General features: G+C 44.8%; 1 protein-coding gene across 4 annotated transcripts in view; it reads right to left on the reverse strand.

Moving 5' to 3' along the window:
- Nucleotides 1-19,645, reverse strand: part of MYO7A (myosin VIIA) — a 344,985-nt gene that overhangs the window by 267,653 nt on the left and 57,687 nt on the right. For all 4 annotated transcript variants that reach the window (XM_077451417.1, XM_077451415.1, XM_077451416.1 and 1 more), the window contains 2 exons: nt 17,588-17,740; nt 867-1,051 (listed from right to left, as the gene is read on the reverse strand). In XM_077451417.1, coding sequence (XP_077307543.1) covers nt 867-1,051; nt 17,588-17,740 — 338 coding nt within the window. The remainder of the gene's footprint in view (nt 1-866; nt 1,052-17,587; nt 17,741-19,645) is intronic.

Here is a 19,645-nt window from a genome sequence, read left to right on the forward strand (position 1 = left end):
ACAAAAATTTGACCAGTTAAAGCTCTAGGTGTGTGTAACTTCTACAAAAATATCCATGACTTCCATAGGCCGAGATACTACCAATCCCAGCATGCTTGTAGGCGGGGCATAAGTGAAGTATGAGTACTTTTGGAAGAACAATGAGACAGAGTGGCTTGGCACTGTTTTTTTATGTTGCAGAGATCAACAAAACTCAACAGATAATCATTAAGTCACAACAGTTCAATATAACATTGGCACCAAATAATCAGAGTGGTATTCTGTCTTTTTGTCTGCAGAATACTGGTAGGGATGTATACCTTGCACAGCTGTGTTACAGGTTTCACGTACAATTTCCCTCCATTGGAGGGTTGGTGGTAAAGTCAATGGTACTGGGTTTCACTAGGTAGTTGAGGTATATAATGGCCAGAGGCAGACCGATCGGCTAGGACCAATGCAATGGGGACACGCTAAAAAGGAAACCTACACGTCCCAGCTTTTCTAGAACCTATACTTATTTCTGTACCTGCACTTTCCCTACCTATTAGAGCTCTCTCCCTGTCTTACTGTCTAACTGCGTGCGCACCAAATGATATTGGCCTCTATATTTATAGGGTTCTTCATCAAGATAGCTGCACAAATCTTGAAGGACTTCGGTATGCAATACGATCACCGTCCTCCCCAAGATGGCAACCTGAAGCCTAAGATAGGAAACATCCCCCCCCCCCCCCATTGGACTGCTGCCAACCTTAGTTGAAGGTATCGCTTCTAGTATCAGAGCATTTACAGTATAAGTACTCATGAAAAAGCTAAGTATTGGCCCCAATCCTGATACCGGTATCAGTGCAATGCTAAACCAGATGGGATGAGATGGGGACACAGCTCACCTGATGATGCAGCATTGGTCTTTGTTATTCCGCTGCATATTGAAGTAGCAGTTGTCAGCTATGGCAAAGATGTGTGGCGGCATTTCTCCAATCTTCTTGTTGGTATACAGGCGAATCTGATCTGGGGTGTAAATGGGCAGAAGCTGGTACGGGTTCACTGCTACTAATATAGATCCAGTATATGTCTGCAGAGAGGAACACATTGAGTTGTATTAACAGATGCACAATATTAACAATAGGCTACAACATATGGGCTTTAAATGAAGCTGATGGACTTTATGAGTCTGATTAAATAAAAAAAATGGCTATGGGAATTTTAATACTAAAATGTAAAAAAAATAAAAAAAAATTTAATAAATAAAAAGTGAAGATTTTCTAAGTTATAGGGAACATCTAAACATTATTTTACCTGCAATTTCTTCCCAAAAAATAGCAGTACACATTTTTATATGTGAGTGTGCCTATGCACTCCTGTGCCTACAACCCCATAGCTGTATATCTGAGGTAACAGATCTAAGGCGCTGCTAGCCCCGACCTAGTCTTAGGAGATTTGGAGTTAGCTCTGGTGATTTTACTGCTGTGAAATCATCGCAGAAGTTTAGATTTAAAATAAAACTGAGCCCATGGTGACCCATTTTTAGCATTTTTAATGTTAAAATTCTGCTATATCATTTCATATAATATAATAAAAGAAAGCGGTCATTCTTGATTTGCCACTCGTCCATGTGAAATGGCGGAATGTTATGTGGACTCAAAAATACACCTAAGCAGACTCATCTGCTGCAGAGGATATATTAAACCACAACTAGTGCTGGTGTTAACAGCAGAAATGGTCTGTTATTTGAGTCCATTTAAATATTGTTTGAGTCTAGTTAACACTTTGCCATATCACTTAACCCTGGTGAAGGAGGAGTTTGTCGCCCCTGAAATGCATTGGCTGTCCTTTGCTTTTTTTTTTTGTTTTGTAACTAGTTGAATAATTTACGATTTTGGACTCCCAAGGATTTTTGTTTGGTGCTCTCATTGGCCTTTTACTCTTCTATTGAGAGTCTGTTTAGTGCCCCCTTACATAGGTGGTCATATGGGAAAGCCCTCCCCACACTGGGTGTCAGCTTAATGCCTTCTTACATTGGTGATCAAAAGGGAAGGATCCCTTACATTGTCAGTTTTGTGCCCCTTACATTGGTGGTCAATGGGTAAGAATACCAACTTACAAACAGTTAAAGTGTAAGTAAACCCCCCTATCGTTTTCAGCCAAGGAAGCTGCCATCTTTGCCTCTGTTTAATCTACAACTGCCATCATGGCAGTTGTAGATTAAACAGAGGCAAAGATGGCAGCTTCCTTGGCTGAAAACGATAGGGGGGTTTACTTACACTTTAACTGTTTGTAAGTTGGTATTCTTACCCATTGACCACCAATGCACATGTGATCAGTTTAGACACCAGCCATTGGATGGCTTGACAGTTTGGTTGAGAGTACAACCAATGGGAGTGTTACATTTCCGACACATGCTGGAAATGAAATTGTTTTATGGATGGGTTTACTTCTGCTTTAACTGAGATATGAAAGGACAGAATGCTGGATCCGGCAAGTGACACTGGTGGCAAAACTTTGTAGGCACTATTATGTGGAAGATCAATCCACCACTGTTCACTGCTACGGAACCACTTGCAGTCTCTGAAGGGACCCTGGTTGAGAAAACCTTATCTATAGACCTATGGGACAAACCATGCCTCCTTTTTAATGGAAAATACCTCCATATATATCCTACAAAAAGCTCCCTCTTACCGAACTCAAATTTTTTACTATATGTAACTTTCCTATCATCCCCCAAAATTCCATTGAATTTTCAGGCCCCATAATTCCAGGAATAGGGGAGCATGTGGCCCCCTTCCCTTCCCCTCCCTCTCCAATTAGTACCATGGCTTCTATAGTTCAGTGAGGAGGCCTACACTTTGATGTCTTTACCTCTAAGCCCTTGTACACACGGTCGGAGATTCCGACAACCAAATCCGTCAGAGTAATTCCGACAGATTAATTCCGAAAGAGGTCCGGAAGTGATGTTGCATACACACGGTCGGACTAAGTTGTCGGAAAATCTAATTGTACATAATGTGATGACGTTATTTCGTTACGATGGGACTACGTTCAGGCTAGTAGCCAATAGCTTTGGTCATGGAATTTGATCTGAGCATGTGTGGCACTTTGTCCGTCGGAGTAGGCTACACAGGATCGGAGTGTGTCCGATAGGAGCATTTTGTCGGAAAATTTTACCGGCAATTTGGAAAAATTGGTCCGTCGGATATTCCGACGGAAATAGTCCGATGCAGACCACACACAGTCGGAATATCCGACAAAACGGTCCGATAGGAAACATTCCGACGGAATCTCCGACCGTGTGTACAAGGGCTAAGCCTCACTGATCAGAAATGCTACTGGCCTACTCAGAAATTTCCATGGCTATGTGGAAAATCTTATCATGTCCAGCAAGCATCCATGAGATATGAAATCGTAAAAAGAAAGACATGTGAAGATGATATTGCAATGCTAGGAGTGTGGAATGAATGGACCAGAACTGTGATTATGGATGACACAACCTCAGCGAGTCTGGTAATCAAAGATACTTACTCTCCCGCCGCAGTTAGTCTTAGAAAAAGAAACAATAATTGGAAGGTTAGTATTAACTATAGGACTGAATATTACTGAATGTTACTTTAAAACTACATTCCTTTCTGTTAGTGAATTATAATAGTATATCATTTAAATGCCAAAACGTATTTGTATTGTTTTGGATAGAATAGAAAATATTAAAACTTCCGTGACTTGACTTCCTTTCCCAGAGCTTTAGAAATAGTGAGAGGAAATCTCTCTCCGGGTGTCCCCATAGGAATATTTCTTCTGAATTCTTGTTTCAGTGACAACAGTAAACTTTAGGATTTCCTAAAAAAAATTCTGTCAGAGAAGATGAATCTCACAGACAGTAATATAATCTTTTCACACTTTATCCACATCTACCATATTTTCCAGCGTACAAGACGACCTTTTACATGTAAAAAAACTGGCCAAAAAGCAGGGGTCCTCTTATACGCCTGGTCAGCTCCTCAGATGCCTGCTGGGTGTTCGGTAATACTGTATGTAGCTTCGGCTACATACAGTATATACCGCTGAGCCAATCCTGGTGAGCGATGTATTCAAATGAATACAGAGCCTGCTCGGATTGGAGTAACAACCTCTGCCAATCCGAGCAGGCTACTCTGTAGCCTGCTCGGGTTGGCTTTGAGAGTCAAAGAGGCGCGGACTGATGATGGTACAGCCTCTGCCAATCCAAGCTCGCTTTGTATTCATTAATAGAATACATCGCTCGCCGTGATTGGCTCCAGCAAAAGCAGGAAGATGGAAGAAATATGAAGCCTCGAAAGCCGGGTCGTCTTATATGGTAAGTACAGTTTTAAAAGCGCTTTTGTCCTGTAAGATTAGGGGGTCGTCTTATATGCCGGGTCGCCTTATACACCGGCAAATACGGTAAAACAAAAAAAGTTTGGCCTTAGATGCACTTTGAGGGGTTGTGTTGATGGGCTTTTGTTCACTTCAAGTGGGTTTGCAATACTGTACAAATCTATGGGAACACAAAACCATCTTGAAAGAGGTCAATTGCAAGTGAAAAGCAACTGGATTCTGAATGATCTCACAAGGGTCTCAAAATGATGTCAAACTGATACTATCGGCCCAAGACCAAAGTTCCTCTGTGTAAGTCCTAAAGAGAAAAAAGAAATATGGAGGCTACCGTTGCTGACAAGTGCTAGTTGTCTGGCTGGTCATGCTGCTGACCCTTTGGATTAAATATTTGAAGTCAGTGACCTGTAATTCATAGGCAGGTAGGTACTGCTCTGACTTTCCTGATTTGTACTCTTTTCAAATAATAACAGTTCATTAAACGTTATCAAAGAGCAGTGTAAGGACAAAATGTACAAATGTAAGATGGGACAAAAATTTGATTACAAGGTTAACAAAGGAGGTAAGACAATTGTACATGACCCATTGGCCAGTTGCTGGATGGTACGTTAGAAGCAAAGCAGGATATGACTACATGGGGCATTGTACTGGGAAAAATTGAGTTATGATAGTGTAGACGTTGAAAAAATCCCAAACATATACACGTTCAAAAAAAATACATCTTAAATTTCTTCCACCCTACTGGCACCTTTCCCTTGCTTCTAAAGCATGCACTGGTACTTTCCCATAATTAAAAAGCCTTCACTTCACCCAGAGGAAGCATCTATACCCCCAAACACCACGCTACAAAAGGTTTTGCAATTTAGATACCTGGGAATAGAGATCCACAGGGACCTAGCTCAGTTCATTCCACTCAATCTGGCCCCGGTAATGTCCCTCCTGTTTTAGAGATGCGCTGCTTGGAAATCACTACCCCTCACCCCGGTTGGAAGGGTTAACCTCATTAAAATGTCGGTCCTTCCCAAGTTCCTCTATGTTTTCAGGCAGACCCCGGTGCATATCCCACAAGCTTTCTTCGAAAAGCTGGACAAACAGATTATCTCATTTGTTTGGAATGGTAGCGTCCCCAGGATTGCCAAATCCAGCCTCCAGTTGCCCCTAGAGTTGGGAAGCCTTGCCCTGCCGTGTTTCCTCAAGCACTACTGGGCGGCAGCCCTGGTCACGCTGAGATGGTGGCTGTCGGAGGAGCCGGTCAACCCCGCATCAACTTTGGAGGCGGCGTTGCTTGGATCATACTCTGAGCTGAGAAACCTAATGCACTGCGGGCCCAAATCTAATCCGAACATAACCCCCTCAATGAGAATTACACTTAGAGTCTGGGAGATTTTTTCGGACTAAGACCCGAGCGCCTAACAGCTGGTCCCCTCGCACTCCGTTGTGGGGGAACCCGCGGTTACCACACTTTCAGACGATCTCCGACCCAGTGCTTTGGGCCCGATATGAAGTCAAAACATTAACCGATATAATGTCCTCTGCTGGCCTGCTTTCGTTCGATTAACTGAAGCACCAGAGGGGTCTGCCTAACCGTATGTTTTTTAGGTACATGCAGCTCCATCATGCATACCGAGCCCAGTTTCCTGTACCCCCAGTGCTGGTAACCACTTGTATAGAACGTTTCCTGAGCACTGTGGAAGAAACTAAGCCCCTCTCTGCCTTATACTCAAGCCTAGCTTAGACTAGACACTTCCAGGGTCTCGCTGTTGTTCTCGGTATGGCAGGGGGACATACCCTCACTGGCTGATGATGACTGGGGGGAGGGCATTCAACAGTACCTTCCCCTGGCCATATCCACGCATGACAGGTTCGTCCAACTGAAATGTTTACACAGAGCGTACTTCTCACCACAACGACTAGCCAAAATCTACCCTGGCAGTAGCCCGTTCTGCCCTAAATGCTCCTTGGAGGAGGGATCATGCTTCCATGTGATTTGGTCCTGCCAACATATACAGACCTTTACAGGTCTTTTGGAGGGAGGTAGTCAAGGTGCTCAATTCCATTAGTAAGTTGACTATATAATACCGTGTGACCCAATCCCATTACTGCTTGGAATAATGGATAACTTACCAGCTCCTCAATCTAAGAAGCTGTTCGTGTTTTACACAGACTTTTATGCTAGGAAGGCAATCTTGCTCCAGTGGAAAGGGGCTATTCCCCCGACAATAGAACAGTGGAAAAAACATATAAATAATGCTCTTCCACTATATAAGCTGACTTACCTAGGCTGCAATTGCCCCCAAAAAATTCTCCAAAATCTGGGGTCCATGGGTTCACGAAGAACAGTTGCCCCTCGATTAGCAAGAGATTTTCTACTCCCTAGAGGAGACTCGTGTTTGACTAAATTATACTATTGACTGCTCAAGGTATTTAACTTATGTTTATTTGTATGGGGATTTAATCTGTAGATAGAGAGGCTATAGGAAAGTGTGTAGCTGGAGTTATCGCTTTCTTGGTTCTCCTCCTATCAATCATAGAGTACCTTCAGTGTTTTCTACAACTCTGTCTCCTCCTCCTCTCCGTTTCCTATTTCTGTATCTGTTTCCCAAGACTCTGTCCTTGGACCCCTTTTTCTTCTCTATCTACACTTCCTCTCTTGGTCACTAGATAAACTCCTACGGCTTCAAAAACCATCTCCTTACTGATGGCATTCAAATCTATCTAACTACCCCTCTCCTCACTCATCAGTCTTGTCTTGCAATACTTACTAACTGTCATATACCATAAAATTAGTGCAGAGCAATGGGTATAATGTATGTTAAAGACACTAAATAAAAATTAACTATGGTGCTTAAAAAAGGTGTAGCTTAATATAATGTGCATACACAGCAAGCTATACTCAATAATCTGACCACACTCTGCAGGACTAGTGATCAGAAACTACACATTAATACAAAATAAACATATATCTGAAAAGTCTGATATATAATATCGTAACATAGTGAAAACCACTATGTTATGTTATGAAATGGTGACAGTTCATATATCTTCACAGTGCTTCCGGTGACCCACCACCTTCAGGTCAAATACCTTCTCACCTCAAGTACCAGACCCCATTGCAGAGTCATATACGCCTCTGACAGATTCCTCCTAAGGGAAGTACAGCAAACACTCTTGTCTCGAGGTACAACTGCTGCCTTTCCCTCCTCGCTCCTCAGTCATCAGCATAATAAACCATAGAATAAAACGGAAAGACCATATTGCTCTCTATTTCACAACATTTATTATAAACCAAAAAGGAATAAAAACACTCACAAGGATATCAAAATAGCAAGCGTGTATAATCATCAGCTCAACACGCTGACACTGCTATGTGACATCACAGGCTTCGGCTCCTCCCACCCATACGCGTTACACCCTCTTGATTGGGCTTCTTCAGTAGGCTTGCTTTGTGCACTGGTGCGAAGTCATGTTTGAACAGGAAGGGACCATCTCCAAACTGTTCCCACTTAGTTGAGAGCATGAAATTGCCTAAAATGTCTTGGTATGCTGATGTCTTACACGTTCACTTCACTGGAACTAAGGGACCAAGCCCAATCCCTGAAAAGCAACCCCACACCATAATCCCCCCCCCCCCTCCACCAAATAATTTGGACCAGTGCACAAAGCAAGGTCCATAAAGACATGGATGAGCGCGTTTGGGGTGGAAGAACTAGACTGGCCTGCAAAGAGTCCTGACCTCAACCCGATAGAACACTTTTGGGATGAATTGAGTGGAGACTGCGAGCCAGGCCTTCTTCTCCAACCTCAGTGCCTGACATCACAAATGCGTTTCTGGAAGAATGGTCAAACATTCCAATAGACACACTCGTAAACCTTGTGGACGGCCTTCCCAGAAGAGTTGAAGCTGTTATAGCTGCAAAGGGTGGGCCAACTCAATATTGAACCCTACGGACTAAGACTGGGATGCCATTAAAGTTCCTGTGCATGTAAACATAGTTGTCCCGATACTTTTGACAATATAGTGTATATAAAAACGTTTGCAAGTGGTTTACCGGGATTATGGCTCAAGATATCAGCCATAACCCTGGTACCATTTTGTTGCAGCCGGTGGCTAGCTTTACCATGAAAGCATTTTGAGCGGCTCATGAGCCATGAATGCTTTCAGAAGCGGCGGGAGGGGGGGGGGGGGGTCACCTCATCTGTGTTTCTCAGGCTTACCGTTTTCACCGGTTCACCCATGAAATGAAATGATCCAACAGTGTAGCCACCTGCTCCTATAGGCAATCAAAGAGTACATACTCTTTGATCTACTCTATGGCCTTGGAAGACTGGAGCGACCTCATGACTGGAGCGACCTCATGTGCGTGTAAAGCAGGCATCCCAATACTTTGTGTATATATATATATATATATATATATATATATATATATATATATATATATACACACACACACACACACACTTACACACTTTAAATATTAAATACCTTAGTTTTTCTTTTTCATAAGTGATCACATATTCTCTGTTCTCAGCTGCATAAGGGGCTAGAGCAGTGATGGTGAACCTTGGCACCCCAGATGTTTTGGAACTACATTTCCCATGATGCTCAACTACACTGCGGAGTTCTATTGGTTAATGAGGCTACATATCACTGAACGGGCCAATAGAAAGGTGCAGGTTGCTGGATGGGGCTGACCAGAGCAGGTGATTAAGTAAATGCTATTTGCATATCATAGGACCCCAGTTTCTGGATCTCCAGTAGCGTTCTACAGGAATGTTCAGTAAACCTGCAAGCATTAATTGGTCCAAAGGGCCCATGTTTCCATTTTTTATTTAACTTCTACATTTGTACAGTTCTGCTGTACCATATCTCTGTACTCCGTTGTACTATAGTGTCTCTTTAACAGTGTTATGTACTCGGTTGTCTATATCCCCCAGGACTCGAGTGTTTCAGAAGTAGTATGAGGCCACGGGTCTCTCCTGAAACTCAACTCTCTTCCTTGCGGTGAATAATTTAGAGCAATATTACGCTGAGTTCTACTCAAACAATGACGGCAGGAGCACACCTTACCCGCTCCATTAAATCTTAATGTAGATTTTTCTGGGCTGAACAATGTATTACAGATGGGATGCGGGAACAACAATCGACCAGTTTATCCATTGTAATTATCTCACTAATAGCGGTGTGAGAGCCATTCCAGGAATAATCGGAAACATAGTCCTGAAAATGCAAATGTAAATAATCCAAAGGAAACATGGTGGATCAACCAATCAGCGATTCTTTTTCTAGTGCATGTTACAAAATGAACTCCAAAAAGGTAAAGACGTCAAGGATTTGGATTTAGGATCAGGTCCAATCCAACTGAACAAAATCGAATATTGGAGAAGGGCCATGGTTGTCCTTATAGAGCAGTGGTCTCCAAACTGTGGCCCGGGGGCCGGATGTGACCCTTTGCTTGCCTTTATCTGGCCCTTGAGGCACTATTGCATCCGCTGACACCAGTGGTGGGAAACTATTCCTCCAACTGACACCAGTGGTGGGAAACTATTCCTCCAACTGACACCAGTGGTGGGAAACTATGCCTCCAACTGACACCAGTGGTGGGAAACTATGCCTCCAACTGACACCAGTGGTGGGACACTATGCCTCCAACTGACACCAGTGGTGGGACACTATTCCTCCAACTAACACCAGTGGTGGGACACTATTCCTCCAACTGACATCAGTGGTGGGACACTATTCCTCCAACTGACACCAGTGGTGGGACACTATTCCTCCAACTGACACCAGTGGTGGGGCACTATTCCTCCAACTGATACCAGTGGTGGGGCACTATTCCTCCAACTGACACCAGTGGTGGGACACTATTCCTCCAACTGACACCAGTGGTGGGACACTATTCCTCCAACTGACACCAGTGGTGGGACACTATTCCTCCAACTGACACCAGTGGTGGGACACTATTCCTCCAACTGACACCAGTGGTGGGAAACTATTCCTCCAACTGACACCAGTGGTGTGACGCTATTCCTCCAACTGACACCAGTGGTGGGACACTATTCCTCCAACTGACACCAGTGGTGGGACACTATTCCTCCAACTGACACCAGTGGTGGGACACTATTCCTCCAACTGACACCAGTGGTGGGACACTATTCCTCCAACTGACACCAGTGGTGGGACACTATTCCTCCAACTGACACCAGTGGTGGGACACTATTCCTCCAACTGACACCAGTGGTGGGACACTATTCCTCCAACTGACACCAGTGGTGGGACACTTCCTCCCAACTGACACCAGTGGTGGGACCAGGGGCATAACTATAGGGGGTGCAGCAGTCGTGACCGCAACTGGGCCCTGTGATGCAGGGGGCCCATGCAGCAGCATAGGCAGCTAGGGGTACCAGTGCACCATGCACACGGGTGGCTGGAGGTGGAGGGTGACTAGCAGAGCTCCATGCTCGACTATCGCACTCGCTGCTCTTTAGTTGTGCATTCCCTGGATGACCTGTGTCCTCGTCCGGCTCCTCAGAGTACCCCTCTCCTGCTCCACGCATTGCCGCTCAGTCCGATGTTTGTTCTCCCCAGCCAGAGACCCGCCCCCCCCCCCCCGAGTCCGGCCCACACTGCACTGCATACTTCTCCTGGGTAAACAAACTTTAAGCACACAGATGCAGTGCAGCCCTATGAGAGCCCCCGGAGGACACTGCAGGCTTGTCTGCCAGCCCCCCTCCTCCCCCGTCATACACAGATGATGAAAGGTCTTTCTGGAAGATATGCTGATCGCCCGTCCAGCACACTGGATGGAACCCAGGTCAACATGGATGAGTGCGTGGCCTACAGCTTGGTCATGGTGAGTGAGAGGACCCCATCCCCCACACACCATTACATACCCACTCCATCTCCCCCTGGGGACAGGGGCCCCTTCTCACGTGGGGACAGGGACCCCCATCTCCCCTGGGGAAAGGGACCCCTTCTCACCTGGGGGCAGTAACTTCATCTGCCCTGGAGAAAAGGACCTCATCTCTTCTGGGGACGGGTACCCCATCCTGCCTAGGGACAGTCCCCCAATGGGGCACCTAAAAATAAAAAAATAAATAATAAAAAAAAACTACTGATGCCAGTGGTGGAACTACAGGGCTCACAAAGGTCATACCTGTGACCATGCCCTGGAGTTCCACCGCCGGACTCGGACGGAAGGGCCCTGGCTAAAACTAATCATGGGGCATTATTTACTCCCACTGATGCCTAGTCATTTTCTGGCCACAGTCCGGCCCCTCTGAAGGGCAGTAAACTGGCTCTTTGTTTAGAAAATTTGGAGACCCTTGTTATAGAGGAAGGGGAAATGCCTATACCCCAGTTACTTCTATTTAAGTGCGGTAACACATATGCATTAATGAGTGTTGCATCATGCATTAGTGTGCATTACATCATGGCAAGCCATTCAAAATGAATGCACTGCCAAAACACCCTAACAACCTTAAAAACGCATGGCCTTTCTTTCTGACTCAACATATTACTACATGTTGCGGAACACTGCAACATCGGTGAATTACCCTAGGGACTATTGGTGAGCCAAACATACCTGGATTCGGTTCAAGCAGGCTTTGGTAAACATAACCAGTGCCGTATCCAAACCCAATTGGAGTCAGTGAGAACTGAATGTTAAAAAATAATTCTGCCCATTTTCTAGGTTTATATGCAATGGATTGTCAAGCAAATGGCATGTGGGCTGGGCACAGGCATGGGGGACATGTATTAACCACTTTCAGATCGGACCATTTTGCTGGCTTAAGACCAGACCACTTTTTGCGATTCGGCACTGAGTCGCTTTAACTGACAATTGCGCGGTCGTGCGACGTGGCTCCCAAACAAAATTGACATCCTTTTTTTCCCACAAATAGAGCTTTCTTTTGGTGGTATTTGATCACCCCTGCGGTTTTTATTTTTTGCGCTATAAACAAAAATAGAGCGACAATTTTGAAAAAAATGCATTATTTTTTGCTATAATAAATATCCCTCAAAAATATATAAAAAAACGTTTTTTTCCCTCAGTTTAGGCCAGTGCCTCTCAAATAGTGGGGTGCGCCCCCCCAGGGGGGGCGCGAGACTCCGTAAAGGGGGGCTCGTTTGACCTCGGCAAATACTGTCATATTGGATGTCTAGATCGGATCATCCGACTCACTCGCAAGCGGCGTCCCACACGGCGTTGGTTGCCTAGCAACTCTACGGCTGGAGAGAGGGGCCAGCGCGGCGCGAACACTGGAGATTGTCCCAGCGCAGCCCCAGTAGCAGCCCGACGCGGAGGACCACGTGACCGCCAACGCACGTGACACATGCAGAGGACCCGATTGGATAGACATGATGCTCTATCCTGATTGGCCAAACCCGCCCGTGTGACTTTTAGACCCGGAAATCGGTCCTCTGTACAGAAAAACGCCTAAAAGAAAGGAGTTGAAGACACATAAAAGGGGACACCGCCGATTCAGCCAAAAAAGGTCAGTGTTCTGATGAAAAGGCTTTTATTATGCTTTGAAATGCGTCAACACGACCTGTAGGGGGCATTCATCCATCTATGCCTTATTGCCAATGTCCACAAAGTTTTTTTTAATATTGTGCTCCGTTAAATCCTGTGCTCCTTTAAATCTTTTCTGCTACAGTTAATAAAGCTATTTTTTCTTGTAAATTGATCCACATTTCTTTCTTTTTTATTCTCATATACGTTAATAAGGATACAGTGTTATGTAGAGGTGTACTTATAACAATTTTATAGACAAATGATACTATTTACAGTCGCGCGGGGGGCGCAAAATGTTTTCTTCTTCCTAGGGGGGGGGGGGGGGGGGGGGCATGACAGAAAATAATTGAGAAACACTGGTTTAGGCCGATACGTATTCTTCTACATATTTTTGGTAAAAAAAATCTCAAACAATTATTGATTAGTTTGCGCAAAATTTATAGCGTTTACAAAATAGGGGATAGTTTCATGGCATTTTTATTAATAATTTTTTTTACTAGTAATGGCGGCGATCAGCGATTTTTATTGTGACTGCTACATTATGGCGGACACATCAGACATTTTTGACACATTTTTGGGACCATTGTCATTTATACAGCAATCAGTGCTATACAAATACACTGATTTCTGTGTAAACGACACTGGCAGTGAAGGGGTTAACCAGGCGGTGGCAGTGTAGGGGTTAAGTGTGTCCTAGGGGCGTGTTACTAACTGGAGGGCTGGGCTGTGTGTTAGTGAACACTGATCTCTGCTCCAATCACAGGGAGCAGAGATCAGTGTCACTTGTTGCTAGGCAGAACGGGGAGATGCTGTTTACATCGGCATCTCCCCGTTCAGCCTCCCTGTGAGACAATCGTGGGTATCCCCGCAGCGATTGAGTCCGTGGGGCCCGCGACCGGACTCATGGGGGTCCCGACGCAATGGCAGGGCGGCAATTACAAATGGACGTACCTGTACGCCAATTTGCCTGCCCGTGCCATTCTGTCGACGCACATCATCGTGCGCCGGTCGGGAAGTGGTTTAATAAAAAAGTTTTTGTGAAATTCAGTTTGTCTGGGAGAAGTGATTTGAGCAATTCTTAAAGTAAAACATTAAATGCCAAACTGCATTAAATAATATGCCTGGGGATGCCCTGACCTTGTCCTGTGAAGTGGCGCATCTGTTGCGATGTATACAACCCAGGGCCCAAACTAGGTGGGAGGGGGGCAGGGGGGACATCTGCCCATGGCGCCGCACTGAGAGGGGTGCTGCTGACAGGAGCAGTGACAGCTTTATCACTTCTCCTGCCAGCTTTCTCTTTTACCCTTCTCTCTTTCACCCCTCTATCTCTCTCTCTCTTTCACCCCTCTCTCTCTCTATCTCTCTCTCTCTCTTTCACCCCTCTCTCTCTCTCTCTCTCTCTCTCTCTCTCTCTCTCTCACCCCTCTCTCTCTCTCTCTCACCCCTCTCTCACCCCTCTCTCTCTCTCTATCTCTCTCTCTCTCTCTCACCCCTCTCTCTCTCTTTCACCCCTCTCTCTCTCATCTCTCTCTCTCTCTCTCTCTCTCACCCCTCTCTCTCTCTCTTTCACCCCTCTCATGCTTTGTTCACACTTGCTGCGGCTGCGGGTCACAGCAGGGGGTCTGGTGCAATCCTGTTCACTGTTTCAGGTGCAAATCTGGTCCCAATTTTTGCCTGAATTTTATTTTACCTTTTATTTTTTATTTTTACACTGTTCTTTAAAAAAAAAAATGGTGTCCCTTTTATTCCTATTACAAGGAATGTAAACATCCCTTGTATTAGAAAAAAAAAGCATGACAGGACCTCTTAAATATGAGATCAAAATGTTATCATAAAAAAAAAAAAAAAGTCCCTTTAAGAGCTATGGGCGGAAGTGACGTTATGGTGTCGCTTCTGCCCTGCAATGATATGGAGACGGGTGGGGGCCAGCTTCCCCTCACTCGTCTCCATACCCAGGAAGAGACAACATCTGACCACCTCCACCACTGCCGGCGGCTCCAGTAAGCGGCGGAGGGCACCGTAGCAATGCGGGAGCTGGGCCCCTCTTCCGCCACCGATAAAAGTGATCTTGCAGCAAATCCGCCGCAGAGACCACTTTTATCTTAAAGCGGACCACCCGCCGAAGAAGAAGATACCGGGGGTTATGGCAGCTATAACAACGATCTTCCTCTACAAAGTGGTTAAAGTGATATTAAAGTACATTTTTATTTAAAATAACAAACATTATATTTACCATCTCTGAGCAGTGCTTTTGTACAGAGCAGGCCCCTTCCTCCTCTTCTTGGGTCCCCCGCTGGCACTCCAGGCCCCTCCCTCCTGCCAAGTGCCCCCAGATCAACCAGCTTGCAATGTGGGCACCCAAGCAAGCTCCATCCACACACAGAGCCATGGCTCGGCCCTGCCCTCTCTCTCTCCTCTTTCGCTCACTGGCTGTGATTGATAGCCCAATGGCTCCTGCTGCTGTCTTAGCCAATGAAGAAGGAGAGTCCCCGGAGAGCCAAGGCTCTCATGCACATTGCTGGAGGAAGATTGGGCTCAGGTAAGTATTAGGGGGGCTGAGGGGATGCTATATAGAGAAAGTTTTTTTACCTATTAGCTAGCAACCACGTTCCGTCATTTCCTCTAGGTCAGTCCCCTCCCCCTACAGTTAGAAACACACAGTTAACACCTTGATCACCCCCTAGTGTTTACCCCTTTCCTGCCAGTGATATTTTTACAGTAATCAGTGCATTTTTATAGCACTGATCTCTGTATGAATGCCACTTTTCCCAAAAATGTGTCAAAAGTGTCCGATGTGTCCGCCATAATGTCGCAGTCCCGATAAAAATCGCAGATCGCCGCCATTACTAGTAAAAAAATAAAAATAATAATAAAAATGCTATAAATCTATCCCCTATTTTGTAGACGCTATAACTTTTGTGCAAACCAATCAATATACGTTTATTGAGATTTTTATTACCAAAAATATGTAGAAGAATACATATCGGCCGAAACTGAGAAAAAAATAGCTTTTTTTTAAAAAAATGGGGATATTTATTATAGCAAAAAGTACAAAATATTGAGTTTTTTTTTTCAAAATTGTCGTTATTTTTTTGTTTATAGCGAAAAATAAATAAATCGCAGAGGCAATCAAATACCACCAAAAGAAAGCTCTATTTGTGGGGAAAAAAAGGACATAAATTTTGTTTGGGTGGAACGTCACACAACCGCGTAATTATTAGTTAAAGCGACGCAGTGCCGAATCGCAAAAAAAAGTGGCCTGGTCATTCAGCAGCCAAATCTTCCGGGGCTGAAGTGGTTAATGATTAAAATGTCAAACAAACACATCATAGCTCTGTTACTTTCTACAATGGCATCTCACTTCTTCCTCTGTGGAAGTGTTCCCACATCTTCTGTAGGCTCCTTTAAAAAATTCACAAAAAAAATAAAAAACAATATCTAGCAGGAGGAAATTACTTCTGGTAAACTTATAGCTTGAGGGAGTTAGAACTTCTGTTAAGCAGCCTAAAGATTTAGACTTCAGTACAATCAGCCTGCCCATAGATGGATCAAAATTCTTCCAATTCCTGCTGAACCACTGGCCAAATTTCTATGGCCAGCGCTAGACTACCTGCTACTAGCGCAGGAAGTGATCTGAAATCTCTCCAGTGAAGACACAGAAAGCAGCAACAAATTGGCAGAGGTTGTAACACATCCCTGCTTAGTCTTTTAAATGTACAAAGTATTTTATAAGCCATTTCAAAAGACCATAATGCAGTGAATTACGGGAACTGTTTGCCAAACATTTTCTGACTCCGCAGTAAAATGTCCCTAGTGCCGCGTACATGCGATCGGAATTCCTTCCAGGAAAAGACAGATGAGAGTTTTTCATCGGAAAATGCGACCGTGTGTATGCTCCATCGGAATTTAGCTGTCCGAATTTCCGCCAGCAAAAATTTGAAAACATGTTCTCAATTTTTCAGACGGAAAAAGTTTCTATCGGAAATTCCGATCGTGTGTATGTAATTCCGCATGCTCAGATTCAACTACGAGACGGAAGCTATTGGCTACTGGCTATTGAACTTCCTTTTTCTAGTCCCGTCTTACATGTTGTACGTCACCGCGTTATAAACTATCGGAATTTGGTGTGACCGTGTGTAGGCAAGACAGCTTGAGCAGAATTCCATCGGAAAAACCATCAGAGCTTTTTCCGACGAGAATTCCGATCGTGTGTACGTGGCATAAGAATTATTGAGGCAGCATTGGAAGTGTAATGCCCCATACACACGGTCGGACATTCCGACCACAAAATCCATTGGATTTTTTTCCGACGGATTTTGGCTGAAACTTGTGTTGCATACACACAGTCGGACAAAGTTGTCGGAAAATCCGATCGTTCTGAACAAGATGACGTACAAAACGTACGACGGGACTACGTAGAGGCCAGTAGCCAATAGCTTTCGTCTCCAATTTTTTTCTGACCATGCGTGGCACTTTGTGCGTCGGAATTCTCTACGCGCGATCGGAAAAAAGTCAGATCGGATTTTGTTGTCGGAAAATTTTAGATCCTGCTCTCAAACTTTTTCCGTTGGAAATTCCAATGGAAAAAGTCCGATAGAGCCCACACACGATCGGATTTTCTGACAACATAATCCGATCTGACTTTTTCCGTCGGAAATTCCGACCATGTGCATGGGGTATAAGAAAGCTAGAGTGAACTCATCTGTCATTACAGTCAGGCATATATGACAATAAAGCCCCTTCATACTCACATAGATAAGGTGTTCCCGATATCTAATGAGTAGGTTACGCAGGATTCCAGCTTCATTAAGATCCCCCAGACGGATCATGTCTTCCACTCCGTGGATGGAGGTTGGGTGCATTGGTTTAATGTGCGATGCATTCTGGGGGGAGATCCAGTGCTCCTGTAGATGGAAGCAACCAAATAAATATCCAAAAATAACAAGTTACTAATTAGAGCTAGAGACCACGCTGGACTGGTTCAGACTGGTACTGATAGTTGTTAGGTGGTTCAGCAGGTAAGTGGTGAAGGCTCCTAAGGGGTTACCCTTAGGAGGTTTGGGCTGCAATCTTACAATACAAGAAAAAGAACCGCTGCTCCAGGTGTATAAAGATGAGGCTTATTGGAGCATCTAGCCCCGGCCCGCCTCCATGGGAAACTTGGAAAGAAGAAAGAAATAGCTGCACATCCAGAACTTCCGACTGCCTTTTATTTTGTTTCACAAAGATAACACCAAAGACACCAAACTGTTGTCACGTAGACGCATTTCACACATACATCTGGTGCTTAATCATAAGCACGTCAATCAGAAATTCTGGATGTGCAGCCGTTTCTTTCTGCTTTCCTGGGCTGCCACATTACTGATACGACGGAGCTGTCGCTTCAGTAAAACCAATGCTTGAATAAGAAGGAAGGAGCACCCAGGGTCCCCTTCTTCAGGGGTATTGGTACATGCTAACGGAGATGGATGGACTATGCGGCAGTACCAGAATTATTTGTGGTGGCAAATTTCAGCATGTAAGATGCACTTGCCATCACAAAGAATTCTGGCACTACCATGGAGTCCGTCCATCTCCATTAGCACGTACCAACAGCCTTGCGGAAGATGGAGGCAGTTCCCCCAAAATGCATTGGATCAACCTCTACTTTTTCAATAAATTTGTTTTGGACTAATGACAAGTTAGTCAAAGAACCAGCTATATTGGCAATGCTGTGGCACACACCAATGTGTCCTTTGACACTGCAACAACAAAAGTTTACACCCAAAACAGCTAACCAATAAGGCTGGCATTCACAGACTGCTATTCAAAGAACAAATCCACCTAAGGTCTGGAAGAGAATTACAGGGAAAAGCATCATTAAAACCACTGTCTACAGCAGACTGAGCATACCTTCACAAAAATAATATCTTGTTCTTGTGGTGGCCACCAGCCATTTTAGGTAACTCAGGCATTTAAACCTCAAACCAGATTTGTGGTCCACTAAGAGCTCCATTAGTCCTCCTTTATGTAAACCTGTGACGATTACCACCCAAAGAGAAGAACTGTACATGGTAGATTCTAAATCAGTGGTATCCAAACTGCGGCCCGGAGGCCGTATGTGACCCTTTGCTTGCCTTTATTCGGCCAATGGAGCACTATTTAATTTACTGACACTAATGAAGGGCCCAATTCCTCCCAATGACACCAACAATGGGGCCCAATGACTCCAATGATGGGGCACAATTCCTACCAATGACAGGGGATTGTTTAGTCCTACTGATGCAAGGGCATTTTGTAGGCCCTATGGCCACAGTCCGGCCCCCTCTAAAGACTTAAAGCGGCGTTGTACTCACATTTTGAAAACCTCACCAGCCATAGTGTCTCTTCCAAAGATGCCAAAATGAACCTTTTTAAAAATACTATCGGCGTAATTAACTTTTAATTTTCATTTCCAAGCTGACTTCCGGGCTCTCCTCCCGTGGGAGTAGGCGTGGTTGTTGCCTTTCCCTGTCTCTGCAAAGTCCCCTGGGAGGTATCTTTCATTGTTCCCATGAATCAATGGGGAACGCTGTACTGCCGAAATCTCGTGAGATTTCGGCGTCACGTGACACCGGTCTTTGTTCTCTTGATGTTTACTTCGCCATCACAACAGGGCGGGAACTTCCGAGGACGCCGCCCGTCGTGATGGCAACCAGAATCTTTTACAGCGCTGCTCACTGCTATCAATGAGCATGCGTGGGATGGAGCGGTGGGTGCTGGGAGCATAGCGTCATTGCATCCAGGAAGGAAATGCTTGTGGGCTTCAAACACCCACAGTGAAAATGGAA

The sequence above is a fragment of the Lithobates pipiens genome, unplaced genomic scaffold (genome assembly GCF_037356315.1).
Source record: "Lithobates pipiens isolate NorthernLeopardFrog02 unplaced genomic scaffold, aLitPip1_a1.2 Scaffold_23, whole genome shotgun sequence".
NCBI classification, from domain to species: Eukaryota; Metazoa; Chordata; class Amphibia; order Anura; family Ranidae; genus Lithobates; species Lithobates pipiens.